At 36.6% G+C, this 14,564-nt stretch overlaps 1 protein-coding gene across 1 annotated transcript; it reads left to right on the forward strand.

Annotated features, from left to right (window-relative positions):
• The first annotated feature begins 10,872 nt into the window (after positions 1 to 10,872).
• Positions 10,873 to 13,739, forward strand: LOC131876658 (uncharacterized). Its single transcript, XM_059222101.1, has 2 exons — positions 10,873 to 11,027; positions 13,313 to 13,739. The coding sequence occupies exons 1-2, from the start codon at positions 10,873 to 10,875 to the stop codon at positions 13,737 to 13,739; spliced, it is 582 nt and encodes a 193-aa protein (XP_059078084.1).
• The last annotated feature ends 825 nt before the right edge of the window (positions 13,740 to 14,564 follow it).

A 14,564-nucleotide genomic window follows, 5' to 3' on the forward strand; every position in this document is an offset into this window, starting at 1 on the left:
TGAATAGTACAAACATGCATCATAGTTCGTTCATGAACAACATCATCAAATCATAGTCAAAAGAGATTGTCGTGTACTATATAGTCTTAAGGGCATATATAAGGTTCAAAGATAATAATTGTAGAGCTTAAGGTGGTTAATGAGGCAAATCATAGACATGGTAGGTTTTAGGTATGGTTCCATTAAATGAGAACTTCCAACCGTACATGGATAGAGGTAAGGCACATAGCCATCAATAAGCACTAAAGGACAATCATAAATGAGTGTTTAAGATGACTTTCAAGGAGTAAATGCATCATAAGACAGTGATGAGGTAATAATAGCCACAACCTGTATCAAAGAGTAGAAGTATACATTCATGAACAAAACATCTTCATCAAAGTTGTAAAAGGCAACATACCCTTGTTTGTAATGGCACAAAGAATATGAAACATTCACACATAATGTGGTCACACGAACAAGTCATTACAAACCCTTAGAGATAGCCACCATGAAAATAATTCATGAATAGGAAAATCAAGGATCGGTCTTTAGATAATGCATGGAAAATAATGGCAGTTATCATATACAAGAGACATGTGATCAAAACCCTAATACATGCATGTATATCCTACGAAAATCTCTTTCAGAAGAAGAACAACAACAAATGAAGAAGAGAAGCAAGCAAATACCGTGTGTTGAAGAAGCCAAAATTTCATGCACAAAACCTCAAGCTCCTGTTCAAACTCAAGAACGAGTTCATGCATGGCTGCCTTCAGCAACGAGCTTCTCCTAAAAGATAAAAAGGTGAAAGAATAAAATTCTTTTAGGTCTTTTTTGCTTAGTGAAAACCCTAATTCGAGCATTTGACCTTTTTTTTTTTCGCTTCATGATATTTTACCCGGGGTCTTGACTTTTGAAGCCAAGAAGATGTATGTTATACATGAAAGGGGTTGGAGAAAAATATGTAATTTAAATGACCTTAATTCCTTTCATACAATAAATAAATTAGTATAACATTATTAAAATAATTTTGTTAATTGTCTTTAATATTGTTATATTGAATTATTTAAAATAGTAATCACTTTGCATGCCTTTATTAATAATGCTACTTAACATTATTAAAACAATTTAATTATTTTTAATAATTGTTAAAATAAAATCATTTAATAAGGCAAAGTGGTAAAAAAATATATTATGCATAAAGAAGGAGTGAGTCATAAGATTCATTGTTTTTGTTCAAATCATGCAAAAGAGAGGCTTTTAGAGGGGTTTGTGGCAGTTTTACTACAGTTAGACACTCTATATGCATGTGCTATCAGTTGAAGACAACTTACAAACACTCCTCCTTTAGTTGGGATCAATTATGCATACTTTTATGAATGATTTTTAGCCAAATTCGGCCTTGAGATCTCTTCATGCATATTTTCGAAGTGGGATGCTTTTTCTAGCTATATTTGGCATCAGTGCCACATGCAGTTTTCAGGGGGAGATGTTTTTCTTTTTTGGCTATATTTGGTAGCTTAGGGGTCCATGCAATTTTCAGAGAAAGGGGTTCTTGTTCAGTGGCTATTATTAGCAATTGTAGCAGTTCTATATTAGACAAGGACTGTTATTTCCATATAGGTTGAGTCAGAGAGCTATTTTTAGCAGTGGAAGCTATTTTTGGCACTATTTCGTATGAGTTTTTTATGTCATTTTGGGCAAATCCACCCAAGGTTTTTTTCTCATGCAAATTTTCAAATTAGGAGAGGTTTTTACATGCCATCTTCAACTCTCTATCTTTAGGAGCTTGTATCCTATATATTCTCCTTCTCTCTTCATTATTTGGGAGTTATTTTTCTTTCATCAACATGATTGTGGACTATTTTCAGACCCTTTCATGCTGAAGCACAAGATTGTAGCTCACTTTTCTGAGATTGTAACAACAACTATCGTGTGTGTGAAGTAGTGTACCTACAACTGTGACACAAACACTCAATAGATCGTTACAAGCATGGTTATAAAATTCAAATCAAATGAAATATATACCATGACAAAGTGACCTATCACCTCCTAAGAGATGGGAGTGTGGATTTTCTCTCAGATCTAGATGAGCAATCCCAGTGACTTGACTACACCAAGATGGGGGATTTAAAAGGATATGATGTGCAAGCTAGATGAATGCATGATTAAACTAGATTGATCCAAGAAGCTAATTAGGATAATGATATGCATGATTAAGCTAGATGATGATGCAATTAAACTAGATGGGAGATTGATTATGCTATATGATTAAACAATAATGCTAGAAAATGATCAAATTAAGCTAGATCTAAGATACAATACATGATAACAATGCATATACTAGAATGCTAGAAATGATATGCCTATAATAACAATGTTCTAAAATGATATGAGATGGGATCCTTTGTGCTCCGACATGTGTTTATATTTTATCTGGGTTGACATGTGTCTTATCTTTTGTGATATGTTTGTAAGCTGACATAAGGCATTTGTGTTTATTCGTGTAAATGGGTATATAAGTCAGTTTGGGTTAGGTCATTTTGTAATGGTTTGGATTTATGGGAGATAAGTGATGCGAAAGGTTTTGTGATGTTATCTTGATTGATAGAATGCGAATGTAAAGATTTGCAATCGGTCTTGATTATTGGTCTAGAGGATTGGGAAGCAATCTAAGATACCGGTAAGGGAGGTTACAATATAACCGGTACAATCAGTGCTTTAACCAATACTCATCCTCTGAGTTTAGTTTTTGTTTGTAATCCAGTATTTGGATTTGTAGTCATTGAGGCTTCTTTTGTGATGAGCAGTGTGCTCTAGGCAGTGTCTCTTCCTACATGTGCATGCCCCTCTTGTAATATTTATTCATTTGGCCTTTGGATAGATATTGTGGGTCACCAATCCCACTATGATTTTTCCTCTTTGAGGTTTTCCATGTATAAATATCTATGTCATGGTGTTGATTTATGTGGTTGCATTGATATTACTTATTATTACTTTCTTTTATGCATACCGGTTAGTAAGTGGAGTTGTTAATAAGGCTGAAATTACTCTAACCGGCATAACATTGATTCACCCCCCTCTCAGTGTTCTTGGATTCCAACAATTGGTATCAAAGCCTTGTGCCTCTGAATAAGTCTAACAACTTGAGGAAGATCCTGAATCCGGAATCCATGCAGATGAGTCTACGAAAGGAACTTGAAGTAGCACTTGAGGACTATGATGCTGAAAGGTTGAAGAACTTGAAGCTGCAAGATGAGTTGAATTTTGTAAAGGAATTCATTCTTACCCTACAGGAGAGGTTATCATATACTCAAGCTAAAAGGAAGGAACTTTTACAAAATCTAGATGATGAAGAGAAGAATGCCCTTAAGGAATTATGTCAGAAGTTGAGTTAGGAGAATGGTGTCATGAAGAATGAAATGCAAGTCATGACTACGAGGATGTCCAAGGAGATTGAAGATCGGAAGAAGAATGAGGAAAATATTGCTATGTCATTGAAAGACAAATCTGGGGAATGCATTAGGTTAGCACATGAGAATGATGTGTCGAGAACTGAGTTGGTGCAATTACAGAACAATGAGCAAGAGTTAGAAAGAATGATGTGAATCCTAAGAAGTGATCTGGATGCTGCAAATGAATACAAAGAAAAGTTCAGTGTCAATTCTGCAAGGCTTGATGAATTATTGAAGGATAAAAGAGACACTAGAGACACTAGATGTCTTGGATTTGAGCATGAAGAAAGCTCTGATACTCCAAATTAGGGGAATCCACCAGACAACCAGAATTAGAAATCATTGGTAAGGCAACCCAATGCACATAAATTTAATGTTACATGCTTTGTTTGTAATAAGTTTGGTCATAGAGCAAGTCAATGCAGAAATAAAGAAAATCAGAATAATAATGTTGTTCCCGGTTAGTGTTCAAAGTGTGATAAGTATGGTCATAGGACAATTGATTGTAGAATGAATGTAAGATGTCATGCATGTGGAAAGTTTGGAGATATGGCTAATCAATGTAGGTTGAAGAATGGTCAAGGACTCAACAAGGCAATTCAGAAGAACAATGTTACTTGATATGCATGCAATAAAATAGGACATATTGTGAGATTCTGTGAGAAGCGAGAACAGAGCCAAGATCTGATGTCGGTCATAGATCACATGCAACTCCTCATGCAATAGATGATCAAAGATCAAAATAGCTAAATGAAGATAATTTCGATATGAGAGAGAAATAGAGACAAAGAAGATAATTTGGAGAAGACTCTCACTAAGCTATCACTCCACTAACTTGACTAGTGAAGGTGAGAGTATAGTGCTTATTATATAGAAAAATATAAGCATATACATCCAAAGGGTGCATTAACTCCTATTCCCCATAAAAAGTGGGAGGTTTTACCTTCTTGGTAAATGCCAAAACATGTGGCATAACCTCCTTACATGAAGACAAAAAAGGAGTTGAGAAAGTTGGCACATAAGGCCAAAAGAGGGTGTGAAACCCAACTACCCCATAACCCACTTAGGAAATGACAAAATAGTGGTTATGAAAGGTGGCACAAGAAGCCAAAAGAGGGTGTGTAACTCAACTACCCATGTGAGGTGGAGAGTTACACATGTAGTTGAAGTATTTCACCACGTGTCCTCATATAAACCACTCCCATTAACCTAAGCAAGCTTAAATAATATATGTGTAGGAAAAATAAATACCCCCTAACATAAGAAAAATAAAAAACCTACACTAACACCCCCCCTTAAGCATAGCTTAGGTGGGTGAAAGTATGGGTCCCAGCAAATGCCACCATGTTAGGTACCCATGTACATTGATAGCCCCCCCAAAAGAAGAAGCCCCCCATAAGAGGAATAGCCCCCCCCTAAATAAGGAGAGAAAGAAAGGAGGACTAAGAAGTCCCTCTTGAAGTAGACACCTGTCATATCCCAAGCAAAGATCGCAAATGAAGGAACTTGCTTTCGATGAAGGGTTTGGTGAAGATGTCCGCAATTTGCTCCGTTGTAGAACAATACTTAAGATCAATGATGCCTTCCTGAATGAGCTCCCAAATATAGTGCATATGTATCTCAATGTGTTTCGTCCTCTGGTGATGAACTGGATTTATTGAGATCTGTATAGCACTTTGATTATCACAAAAGATGATAGTAGGCTTCCTAACCAGAATACCAAACTCAGTGAGAATATTCTGAAGCCAAATAGCCTCAGTGGTGGCATTAACTGCCCCTCGATACTCAGCCTTTGTTGATGAAAGAGAAATTGCAGACTACTTCTTACTCGACCAACAAACTGGACCAAAACCAAGTGAGAAGCAATACCCTGAAGTGGATTTGCGATCTTGAGAATCACCTACCTAATTTGAATCCGTATATCCCACCAAGTCAATATCCATGCATGCTGCATACTGAATTCCATAATTGTGAGTACCCTTAATGTAGTGGAGAATCTGCTTAGCTGCTTTCCAATGCAACTCATGTGGCTCCTGCATGAATCTAGAGACCATGCGCACCGCATATGAAATGTCAAGTCTCGTATGAGTCAAGTAGATGAGGCTCCCAACAATTTGTCGATATAAAGTGCTATCAACCAAGGGTGAAGAGCACTTAGCCTCAAGTTTGACCCCAGATAAAAAAGGAGTAGGTGTAGGCTTACAATCAGCCATGCGAAATCTAGAGAGCATATCGAGTGCATACTTGGGTTGTCCAAGGAAGATGCCTGAAGAAGATTGGGTAATCTCAATTCCCAAGAAGTAATGTAGAAGACCCAAGTCTGACATCAGAAATCTATTATGTAGAGAAGTTTTCACTACCTTGATGGTGGATGAGTGACTCCCTGTGATCAACAAGTCATCAACATAGAGAACTAGAAATGTGAGAGTATCATCCTGGTGCAGAATGTAGACGTTCGGATCAAAATGGCATCGAGTAAAACCAACTGTTAGAAGGAAGGAGTCCATCTTGGCATACCAAGCTTGAGGAGCTTGTTTGAGGCCATAGAGAGACTTTCGAAGTTGACACACAAGTGAAGGATCTTAAACAAACCCTTGTGGCTACTCCATGTAGATTTCCTCCTGAAGGTCGCCATGAAGAAATGCACTCTTGACATCCATCTGATGAACTTCCCAACGATGGGTTGCAGCAATAACAAGGACAAGCTGGATGGAATTCATCTTAGCAACTGGAGCAAAAGTCTTAGAGTAATCAATCCCTGGAACTTGGGAAAAGCCTTTTGCTACCAAGCGAGTCTTATACTTATCAACCGACCCATCTGTTGGAACCCTAAATTTTGCAATTTTTAGAATTCCAGATTCCAAGACAAGAAATGAGAAAAATTCTATATATATATATATATTGAATAGGTACAAGTAATATGTTTTATATTTGTTGCACAATATGAAACCATAACATAAACACAATAATGGGCATAAAAAATGGATTGTGAAGCACCAAAGGGGGTATTTACATCATTTAAAGACCATTTATCCATTATATACCCATAAAATAGCCTTAAAATACCTCTAATATGCCTAAACAACTTGTAAAGTGACAATTAATTACATAAACTAAGGCAATTTTGGAATTTGGAATTATTTTTATTTAAAAGGGGGGTGTCTTTTCACCCAAAGGGGTATGAAAACCATTCAACCACATATATATGTGTAATGTAAAATGTAAAGAGGGGGAGAATAGAGAGACAAGAGGTGGAGGCAATTTTGTACTTTTAAACTTTTTATCAAAAATAACCAGTTGCATTTTCTTTCTCATATGTGTTGAGAGTTAACATATTTTTAGAAGGCAGTTGCTTGTGATATTATCTGAAGGAGATAAGGTTATTTGTGTTCTTCCAGTGAAATTTTGTTTTTCATATTGTAGATTTGGATAAAAAAAGATTTACTTGTGAATTGTAATTGTTCCATGTATTTCTTCCTTGGATGGTCTCTTAAAATTAGGGTTAAATTCATTCAAGCGGTTTACAATATAGACATTGAAGAAGAGCTCATAAGAAACAGTAATTGACAGACTCGCCAAGAGGGGGTGGGTTTAAAAACTGTCTCATAAATTTACACAATAAGTCCTGACGAAATATAAGACTCTGTAGCCCAAATAAGAGGAAAGGCATTGATCATTTGTAAACAAACCCTTTAACCATACCAGTTACCCTTTAATTTTAAGCATTAGGATTAGTAGAGTAGGTATAGTAGGTAATTTAGCCAAAGTGTAATATATATACTTTTGTAAGACACATAGATCAATACACACATTTGAAATCAATCTGTTTAAGAAACTTATGCCATTCTGAGACTAGGAGATATCAGATTAAGACACTAAATTTGCTATAAAAAGCATTGGTTGAAGAAACAACTAGTGAGTAGGTATACCCGCCTAGGTCCTGCAGAGCCTAAAGTGAGAGAGTTAGTAACCAAATAGGTTCATTCTATAAGTTGGCCAAGTCAATTGGAGGGTTTGACCATAGGAGTTGGCATTTCCTTAGAACCTATCCAATCTGTTGATTTGAGACCCAATAGATTGGCGACTCTGCTGGGGAATAATTGAAATAAAAGACTCTGCTGTGGAAGAACCCATACAAAAAAAACAAAAAACTTTCCTCTCAAGGAGAGAGGTGGCGGCTCTGAATTAAGAAAAGAGGGAGAGGAATATCTATGGACGGAAGGAGATCAGTCACAAAAGGACAGCCTTTGTCCCAGTTAGATTTCTCTCAACTAAAGAATAAAAACAAAAAAGAATCCATGAATGAATTCATGAGAGAAAGGTGCAATCAGTATAAGTATGAAAACAACCAACATTCACCCTTAAGAGAGCAAGATAAAGCAACTACTTCAAGCCCAGTGAATGAGGATTTGGTTGCAGCATATAGAGCCCAAAAGGGCAAACATCAAATTCCCCCTGGTTTTGAATATCATGAAGCACCATCCAGATAGAACACATCAACTTCATCGGGATCAAGTATGGCAGATCCTGCAAATAGATTTGCAAATTTAACTAAAAAGATGATGGAGGTAGCTGCTGAAATGAGAGATTCTGGAAGGACTCAGGAATGTTTGGAGTTACGTGCTAAATTAGGCATAAATGTTGGTGAGGATGACTTTAATCAAGATGTAAACAATTACAGAGAAAAATATGCTCGAACAGATCAGGGAGTGAGTAAAACAAAGAGTAATGATTTTAAGGCTTATGTGAACCCCTTGTTCAGTAACAGAAGGAATGATCGTGTGCATGCAAGTGCACCACCAGTCTAACAAAATTTACATAATAACTTTGCTACTCATAACCAGTTTCCACCTCAAGGTAAATTTTATAATCAATGTCCACCCCCTGATCAATTTCAATACCAATACCATAACCAATACCCTTTTCCTTATCAAAATCAAATGCCCTTATATAACAACATGAACCAAAACTTTGGAAATCCCCATGGGGGACATGGGCTAATGAATATAGAATGAATGAGGCAGTTTGATTTCTCAGGAATGATGGTATACCCATATCCTATCCCAAATGAAATTAGGACTGCAATACCAAGGTTTACTGGAAGTAATGCAGTTACAGGGGAAGCTCATTGTAAGGCTTTTGATGCAGTAATAGAGGATTTTGGTTTTCCACATGAAGATGTTAAGATCGGGTTATTTATGCAGTCATTAACAGAAGATGCAAGAGACTGGTTTAGAGCATTGCCTAATGCATCCATTAGAAGTCTTGCAGAGTTCAAAAACTTATTCCTTGAATAGTATGGAGACATAATAGCCCTGAATTTGCATTACATGAGATCATTAGCATCAAGAAGGAGCAAAATGAATTAGTGGTAGATTTTAACAAAAGATTTAACAGGGTTTTAAACAAAATTCCCAATAGGATGAAGCCAGTACCTGAGGTAAGCATTCTATATTACATCAATGCTTATGATAGTAAAACAAACTATGAGTTGAGAACTAGAAATCCTAGAGACCTCTGGGATGTTATGAAAGCTGCCATTGTTATAGAAAATAATAGGAAGGCCGTTGGTAAAGCGGGAAAAAGAGAAGATGCAAGGTTGTACAATCCTAAAGCACCCAAAGCTAACAAGGATGAGGATAAGCTTGACAAAGTTTTGAATTCTCTAAAAGATCTATCTATGAGGGTAAACAAAATAGAGAAGCAACAATACTATCATCCTGAAAGGCCCAGGTTGCATGACATGCCCTATAACACTACATGAAAGGATGGGAAACCAATAGACAGAAACCATAAAGATAACCAACAAGTCCCAGATCCTTTGAAAAGGACAGTAAACTACGCTCAAGATGATGACATGTGGTGTTATGCCTGCAATATGCCACATGCTCCTTCTTTGTGTGTTGTAGCAAGAGGATTGTAGGAGGAAGAGAATGACTATGAGGAGCATATGGGTGACCTGACTATTAATATGATATCCTTTGCAGAGGAAGGAGGATCAAATTCCATGAACATTGATCAGTGCTTTGTGTTGCCTGTAATTACCAACATAGGTGAAGGTGTTAATCTCAAAATCCCCACTGAAGAAGAAAAAGGAAAAATTACAGCTTCTATTGTTGCACAAGCAAAAAGGACTTACAATTTGAGAAATAGAATGGTGAATCTAGAGTAAGGTAAACCTACTAGTCTTTTTATAAAAGAAACTGATGAGACACTTAAGCAAACAAATAAAATAGCTAAGACTAAAGAAGTTGTACCAAAGAATAATAAAAAGGGTCTTGGTGTTCAAAAGGAAGAAATAACAAAAATTCCTTTAGCACAACCCTCTATTTCATTTGATATTTCAAATGCATTAACACAATTAAAGGTTTTTGTTCCATTGATGGAAATAATGAAGTTTCCTGAATACAGAGAAAAGACTCTGGAGATGATTTCAGGTATCCAAGAAGAAAAGGTAAATGAACAAAAACAAGAGGTTCCAAAAGGTGACAATAATGAACAAGTGGCCCTAGTTATATATTTAGGGTCCACTATAACTGAAACCCAACACAGGTAGATCCATTTTATCTCACTTTGGTGGTAAACAATAAGAAAATAAAGAATTGTATGATCGACTCAGGAGCAGCCATAAATGTTATTCCTGTTGGAGTGATGAAAGAGTTTGGATTGGAAGTTGATACTACCTTTGGGAAGTGTTATTCCATGGACAACAGGTCGGTCCCAGTGGTTGGTGTCATGAAGGATGTAGAATTCAAGTTGGCAGCTTGTCCAGCAGCATCATACAAAATAGATATTACAGTGGTGGATGTTCCTCCAAACTATGGAATGTTGCTATCTAGGCAATGGTTGAACATGATTGGTGGATATGTGCAGTTGGATTTATCATATGCTACAATTCCAATCAATGGAGAGGAGGTAAAAATTGATAGAGAACCCCGATCCACATATATCATAGAAGACATGGAAGAATCAGCAAATCAAATATGCTTTTTGCAAACTGATATGGACAATTTCCAAGTGCAATTGACAAAACCTAAAGTTGAAGAGTGGATCCCCATTGAATCGTGTCTAGCTAAAGAAGATGATCAAGTGTGGAAAATTTTCTTTGATGGGTTTTGTAGCAAGGAAGTAAGTGGGGCTGGAATCCTATTTATTTCACCCATAGGGGAAACCTACATATTCTTCCAAGTTGTTATTTGAGTGCACAAATAACATTGCAAAGTATGAAGCTTTACTCACTGGTCTTAACATAGCAGTTAAGCATGGAATTAAATTGCTCAGTGTCTTTGGTGACTCAGAGTTGATAGTCTCACAAGTGAAGGAGAAATATGCCTCAAAACACTTGAGATTGAAACAGTATAGAAATGCTGTCTGGGATACTATAGAGCTTTTTGATGCTTTTCAAATAAACTAGATAAACAGATCAAAGAACATCATGGCAGAATTTTTGGCCAATATTTCGTTGAAGGATAATGATATAACGTTGACTGGGATATCTGAAGTAGAAATAAAAGTTAGACCATCTGTTCTTGACAACTTATACAACTGGCAAGTTTTCCAAGATGATGTAGACTTGCTGAAATTTTTACAGTTTGTTGATCACTATTAGTCTCAGGCTATAAATTTCAATGATTTTGTAGAAAAGACTGAGGGTAAAGAGACTTTATTTGGACAAGAAATTATACAACTAAAATCAAACAAATTACCAAGGGGCCTAGTAGCATTGGAAAGGACTTTCAGTACTCAGGATGTGATTGAGACTAAAGGATTGGTTGTCAAAGAAAGTGATGTGGAGCAAGTCAATTTAGGAAGTGAAGAAGCTCCTAGAGATGTTTTCATTGGGAAGAGATTAACTCCTGCCATGAAGTGACAACTGATAATGTTGCTTAAAAGGTATAAACATGTGTTTGCATGGTCTTATGAAGATCTCAAAGCTTACAGGGAAGATCTTTTTCAGCATGAGATACCACTTAAGCCAGAAGCTAAACCATTCAGACAAAAGCAGAGACCTATTAATCCAACCTTGTTACCAAAAATGAGGGAAGAGATCATAAAAATGAAGGATGCAGGAATTATTGAACCCTGCAAATATTCCACATGGGTCTCTAACTTGGTGCTGGTCAGAAAGAAGAATGGGGACATTAGATTGTGTGTGGACTTTAGAAACCTAAATATATCATCCCTAAAAGATAATTATCCATTGCCAAATATGGATAACATGTTGCAGAAGGTGACGGGATGTGAGTTATTGTCTATGATGGATGGGTTTTCAAGTTATAATCAGGTGAAAGTCAAAGAGGCCGAAAAATATAAAACAACCTTTACAACTCCATGGGTACTTATGTCTATGCACGAATGCCATTCGGATTGACTAATGCTGGTGCTACATTTCAGAGAGCAATGGATGTTGCCTTTGCAGAGTTGATTAATATAATCATGGTAGTATACCAAGATGACCTAACTGCATACTCAAAGAAAGCTGAGGATCATTGTGATCATCTTGAAAAGGTATTCAAGAAAGCCTTAGAGTATGGGATTTCCTTGAATCCTAAAAAATGTCACTTTGGTGTTGAAGAGGGAAAGTTACTTGGACACATAGTATCCAGGGAAGGGGTAAAAATTGACCCTAAAAGAGTGGCAGCTATCAATGAGGTTCCTATTCCCAGAACCATCAAAGCCATCCAATCATTCTTGGGACAAATAAATTTTGTGAGAAGGTTTATCCTAAACTTTGCAGACATAATAAAACCCATAGTAAGGATGTTAAAGAAAGGAGCCCAGATAGATTGGACTGCAGAAGCAATAGACTCTTTTATAGCAATCAAAAGAGCAATTTTAGAAGCACCAGTATTGATCTCTCCAGACTTTAGCAAGCCTTTTATAATATTCTCATTCGCCTCCTATCACACAATAGCTACAGTATTGCTGCAAAAGAATCAAGAGGGATATGAGCAACCTATTGCATATTTCAGCAAGTCTTTAAGCCCCTCAGAAATAAAATTTGAGTTGAATGAAAAGCAAGCTTATGCCCTAGTTAAATCAGTAAAGTAGTTCAGACCATACTTAGTAGGGGCTAAAGTTATAGCATATGTTCCCAATGTAGCAGTGAAAGATATCTTCAGACAGACTGAGGTCACTAGGAAGAGATGCAAATGGATCAGCCAAGTGCAGGAATTCAATATAGAAATCAAGATATCACAGGTCATAAAGGGGCAAGGATTGGCTAAGCTCATGACAGGAATAGACGCTGATGAAGCCCAAGTAAATAGAGTTGAATGGGAAGAAGCTTAATTCAGCATTGAACACACATCCTGGTACACAGATATTGTGTATTATCTCAAATACATGAAATGTCCAGATCATATGACAGATGCTCAAAAAAGGACCCTCAAGTTAAAGACTGTCAAATATGTGATAGTCAATGGAGATTTGTATTGGAAGAACCAGGATGGAGTATTACTCTTATGTTTGGACAAAAACCAAGCAGAAAAAGTATTACATGAAATGCATGGTGGAATGTGTGGAGGTCATTTCTCTGCTAAAACTACTGCCCACAAAATATTGAGGAGTGGATATTTCTGGCCAACTGTTTTCAATGATGCACATGCATATGTCAGGAAGTGTGAGCCATGTCAAAAATTCTTTGGAAAGTTGAAGTATTAGGGGGCATTGCCCTTAATATCCATACAAGTAGAACAACCATTTCAACAATGGGGGATAGACTTCATAGGTGAAATCTTAGATAAGTCAAGTGGAGGACATAAATGGATACTTGTTGCTACTGATTATTTGACTAAATGGGTGGAAGCTGTACCTACTAGGCAAGCCACTAGCAAAGTGGTAATATAGTTTCTAATGGATAATATTATTTCCAGATTTGGTGTCCCTACAAAGATCATAACTGATAATGGAATGTGTTTTAGATCAGAGGAATTCAATGAGTTCTACAAAGAGTATGGCATTCAGATATCACATTCATCTCCTTACCATCCTCAAGGGAATGGACAGGCAGAATCAAGCAACAAAAATATCCTGAAAATTATTAAGAAACTGCTAGGAAATAATAAGAAAGCTTGGGATTCCAAATTAACTCTAGCACTATGGGTGGATAGAATAACTGTGAAGAAGTCCACAGGAAAGGCACCATTTGAATTGGTTTATGGAACTAGGGCTAGCTTGCCTTTAGATAACTTATTGCCTGTACAGAGGTTTATCACTCGGGAGAGAATTGAACTAGAGGATCCACTACAAGAAATATTAGTACAATTGATTGAACTTGAAGAAGTAAGGGCTAAAGCTTAGAGACAAAATGTGAGAGTCCAAAATCAGATGAAGACACTACATGACAAAAGGGCTTCACACAGAAAGTTTGAAGTAGGGGATTGGTCTTGATGTGGGATGCAAGAAATCAGGATAGAGGAAAGCATGGAAAGTTTGAAGCTTTGTGGCTTGGACCTTTTGTTATAACAAATAAAGCTGGAGAGGATGCATATTTCCTTCAGAGTACAACAGGAGAAAGTTAGGAGTTGCCCGTGCATGGACAATACCTGAAGACTTTCTTTTCCTAAAAAAAAGGGGAGGGGTTAAAACCTGCATGTACAATATACTTGTAAAATACCATGTATTTATTTTTCTTTCCATTCTAAGGAACCAGAGATTCTGAATTCTTGAAGGCATTACGCAGTATACCTCCATCCTTAGTCAGAGCCACTGTTGAACAATAGATTTAAAATTTTAAAATCTTCCTAAAGGTGTAAAAAGTTGGTGCAGAATTAGGAGACTGTTTATATTTTTCCCCTTAGAAGGGTCATATGAAAAATATCTATGAAGCTTAAAATGTTTCATCAATACTAAAAGATCATCGGCCAACATATTACATCGAACACCTCAACAAGAGTCTTGCCGAAAGGATAGTTTCATCAAAATGAAACATAAAGTGTAAAGCACTAAGATGACTTCGGTGAAATATCCCTTTCAGTAGATGAAAGAAATGACTCATCGATGCTCCAATTTCATTGAAAAGTAGAAAGTAAACAAAAGGTGATGTCAAGGAGATTAAGCTACTGGTGAAACCTAAAAATGTCCATCGAAAGGCAAATCCTATCGATAGCAATATGTCGATAAAAA

The sequence above is a fragment of the Cryptomeria japonica genome, chromosome 6, assembly GCF_030272615.1.
Source record: "Cryptomeria japonica chromosome 6, Sugi_1.0, whole genome shotgun sequence".
Lineage (NCBI taxonomy): Eukaryota > Viridiplantae > Streptophyta > Pinopsida > Cupressales > Cupressaceae > Cryptomeria > Cryptomeria japonica.

Coding starts and splice junctions, on each gene's coding strand:
- LOC131876658 (XM_059222101.1), top strand. CDS start 10,873: ATGGCAGAATTTTTGGCCAATATTTCGTTGAAGGATAATGATATAACG. Junction 11,028..13,312: donor GACTTGCTGAAATTTTTACA/GTTTGTTGATCA, acceptor TATTATTTCCAG/ATTTGGTGTCCCTACAAAGA.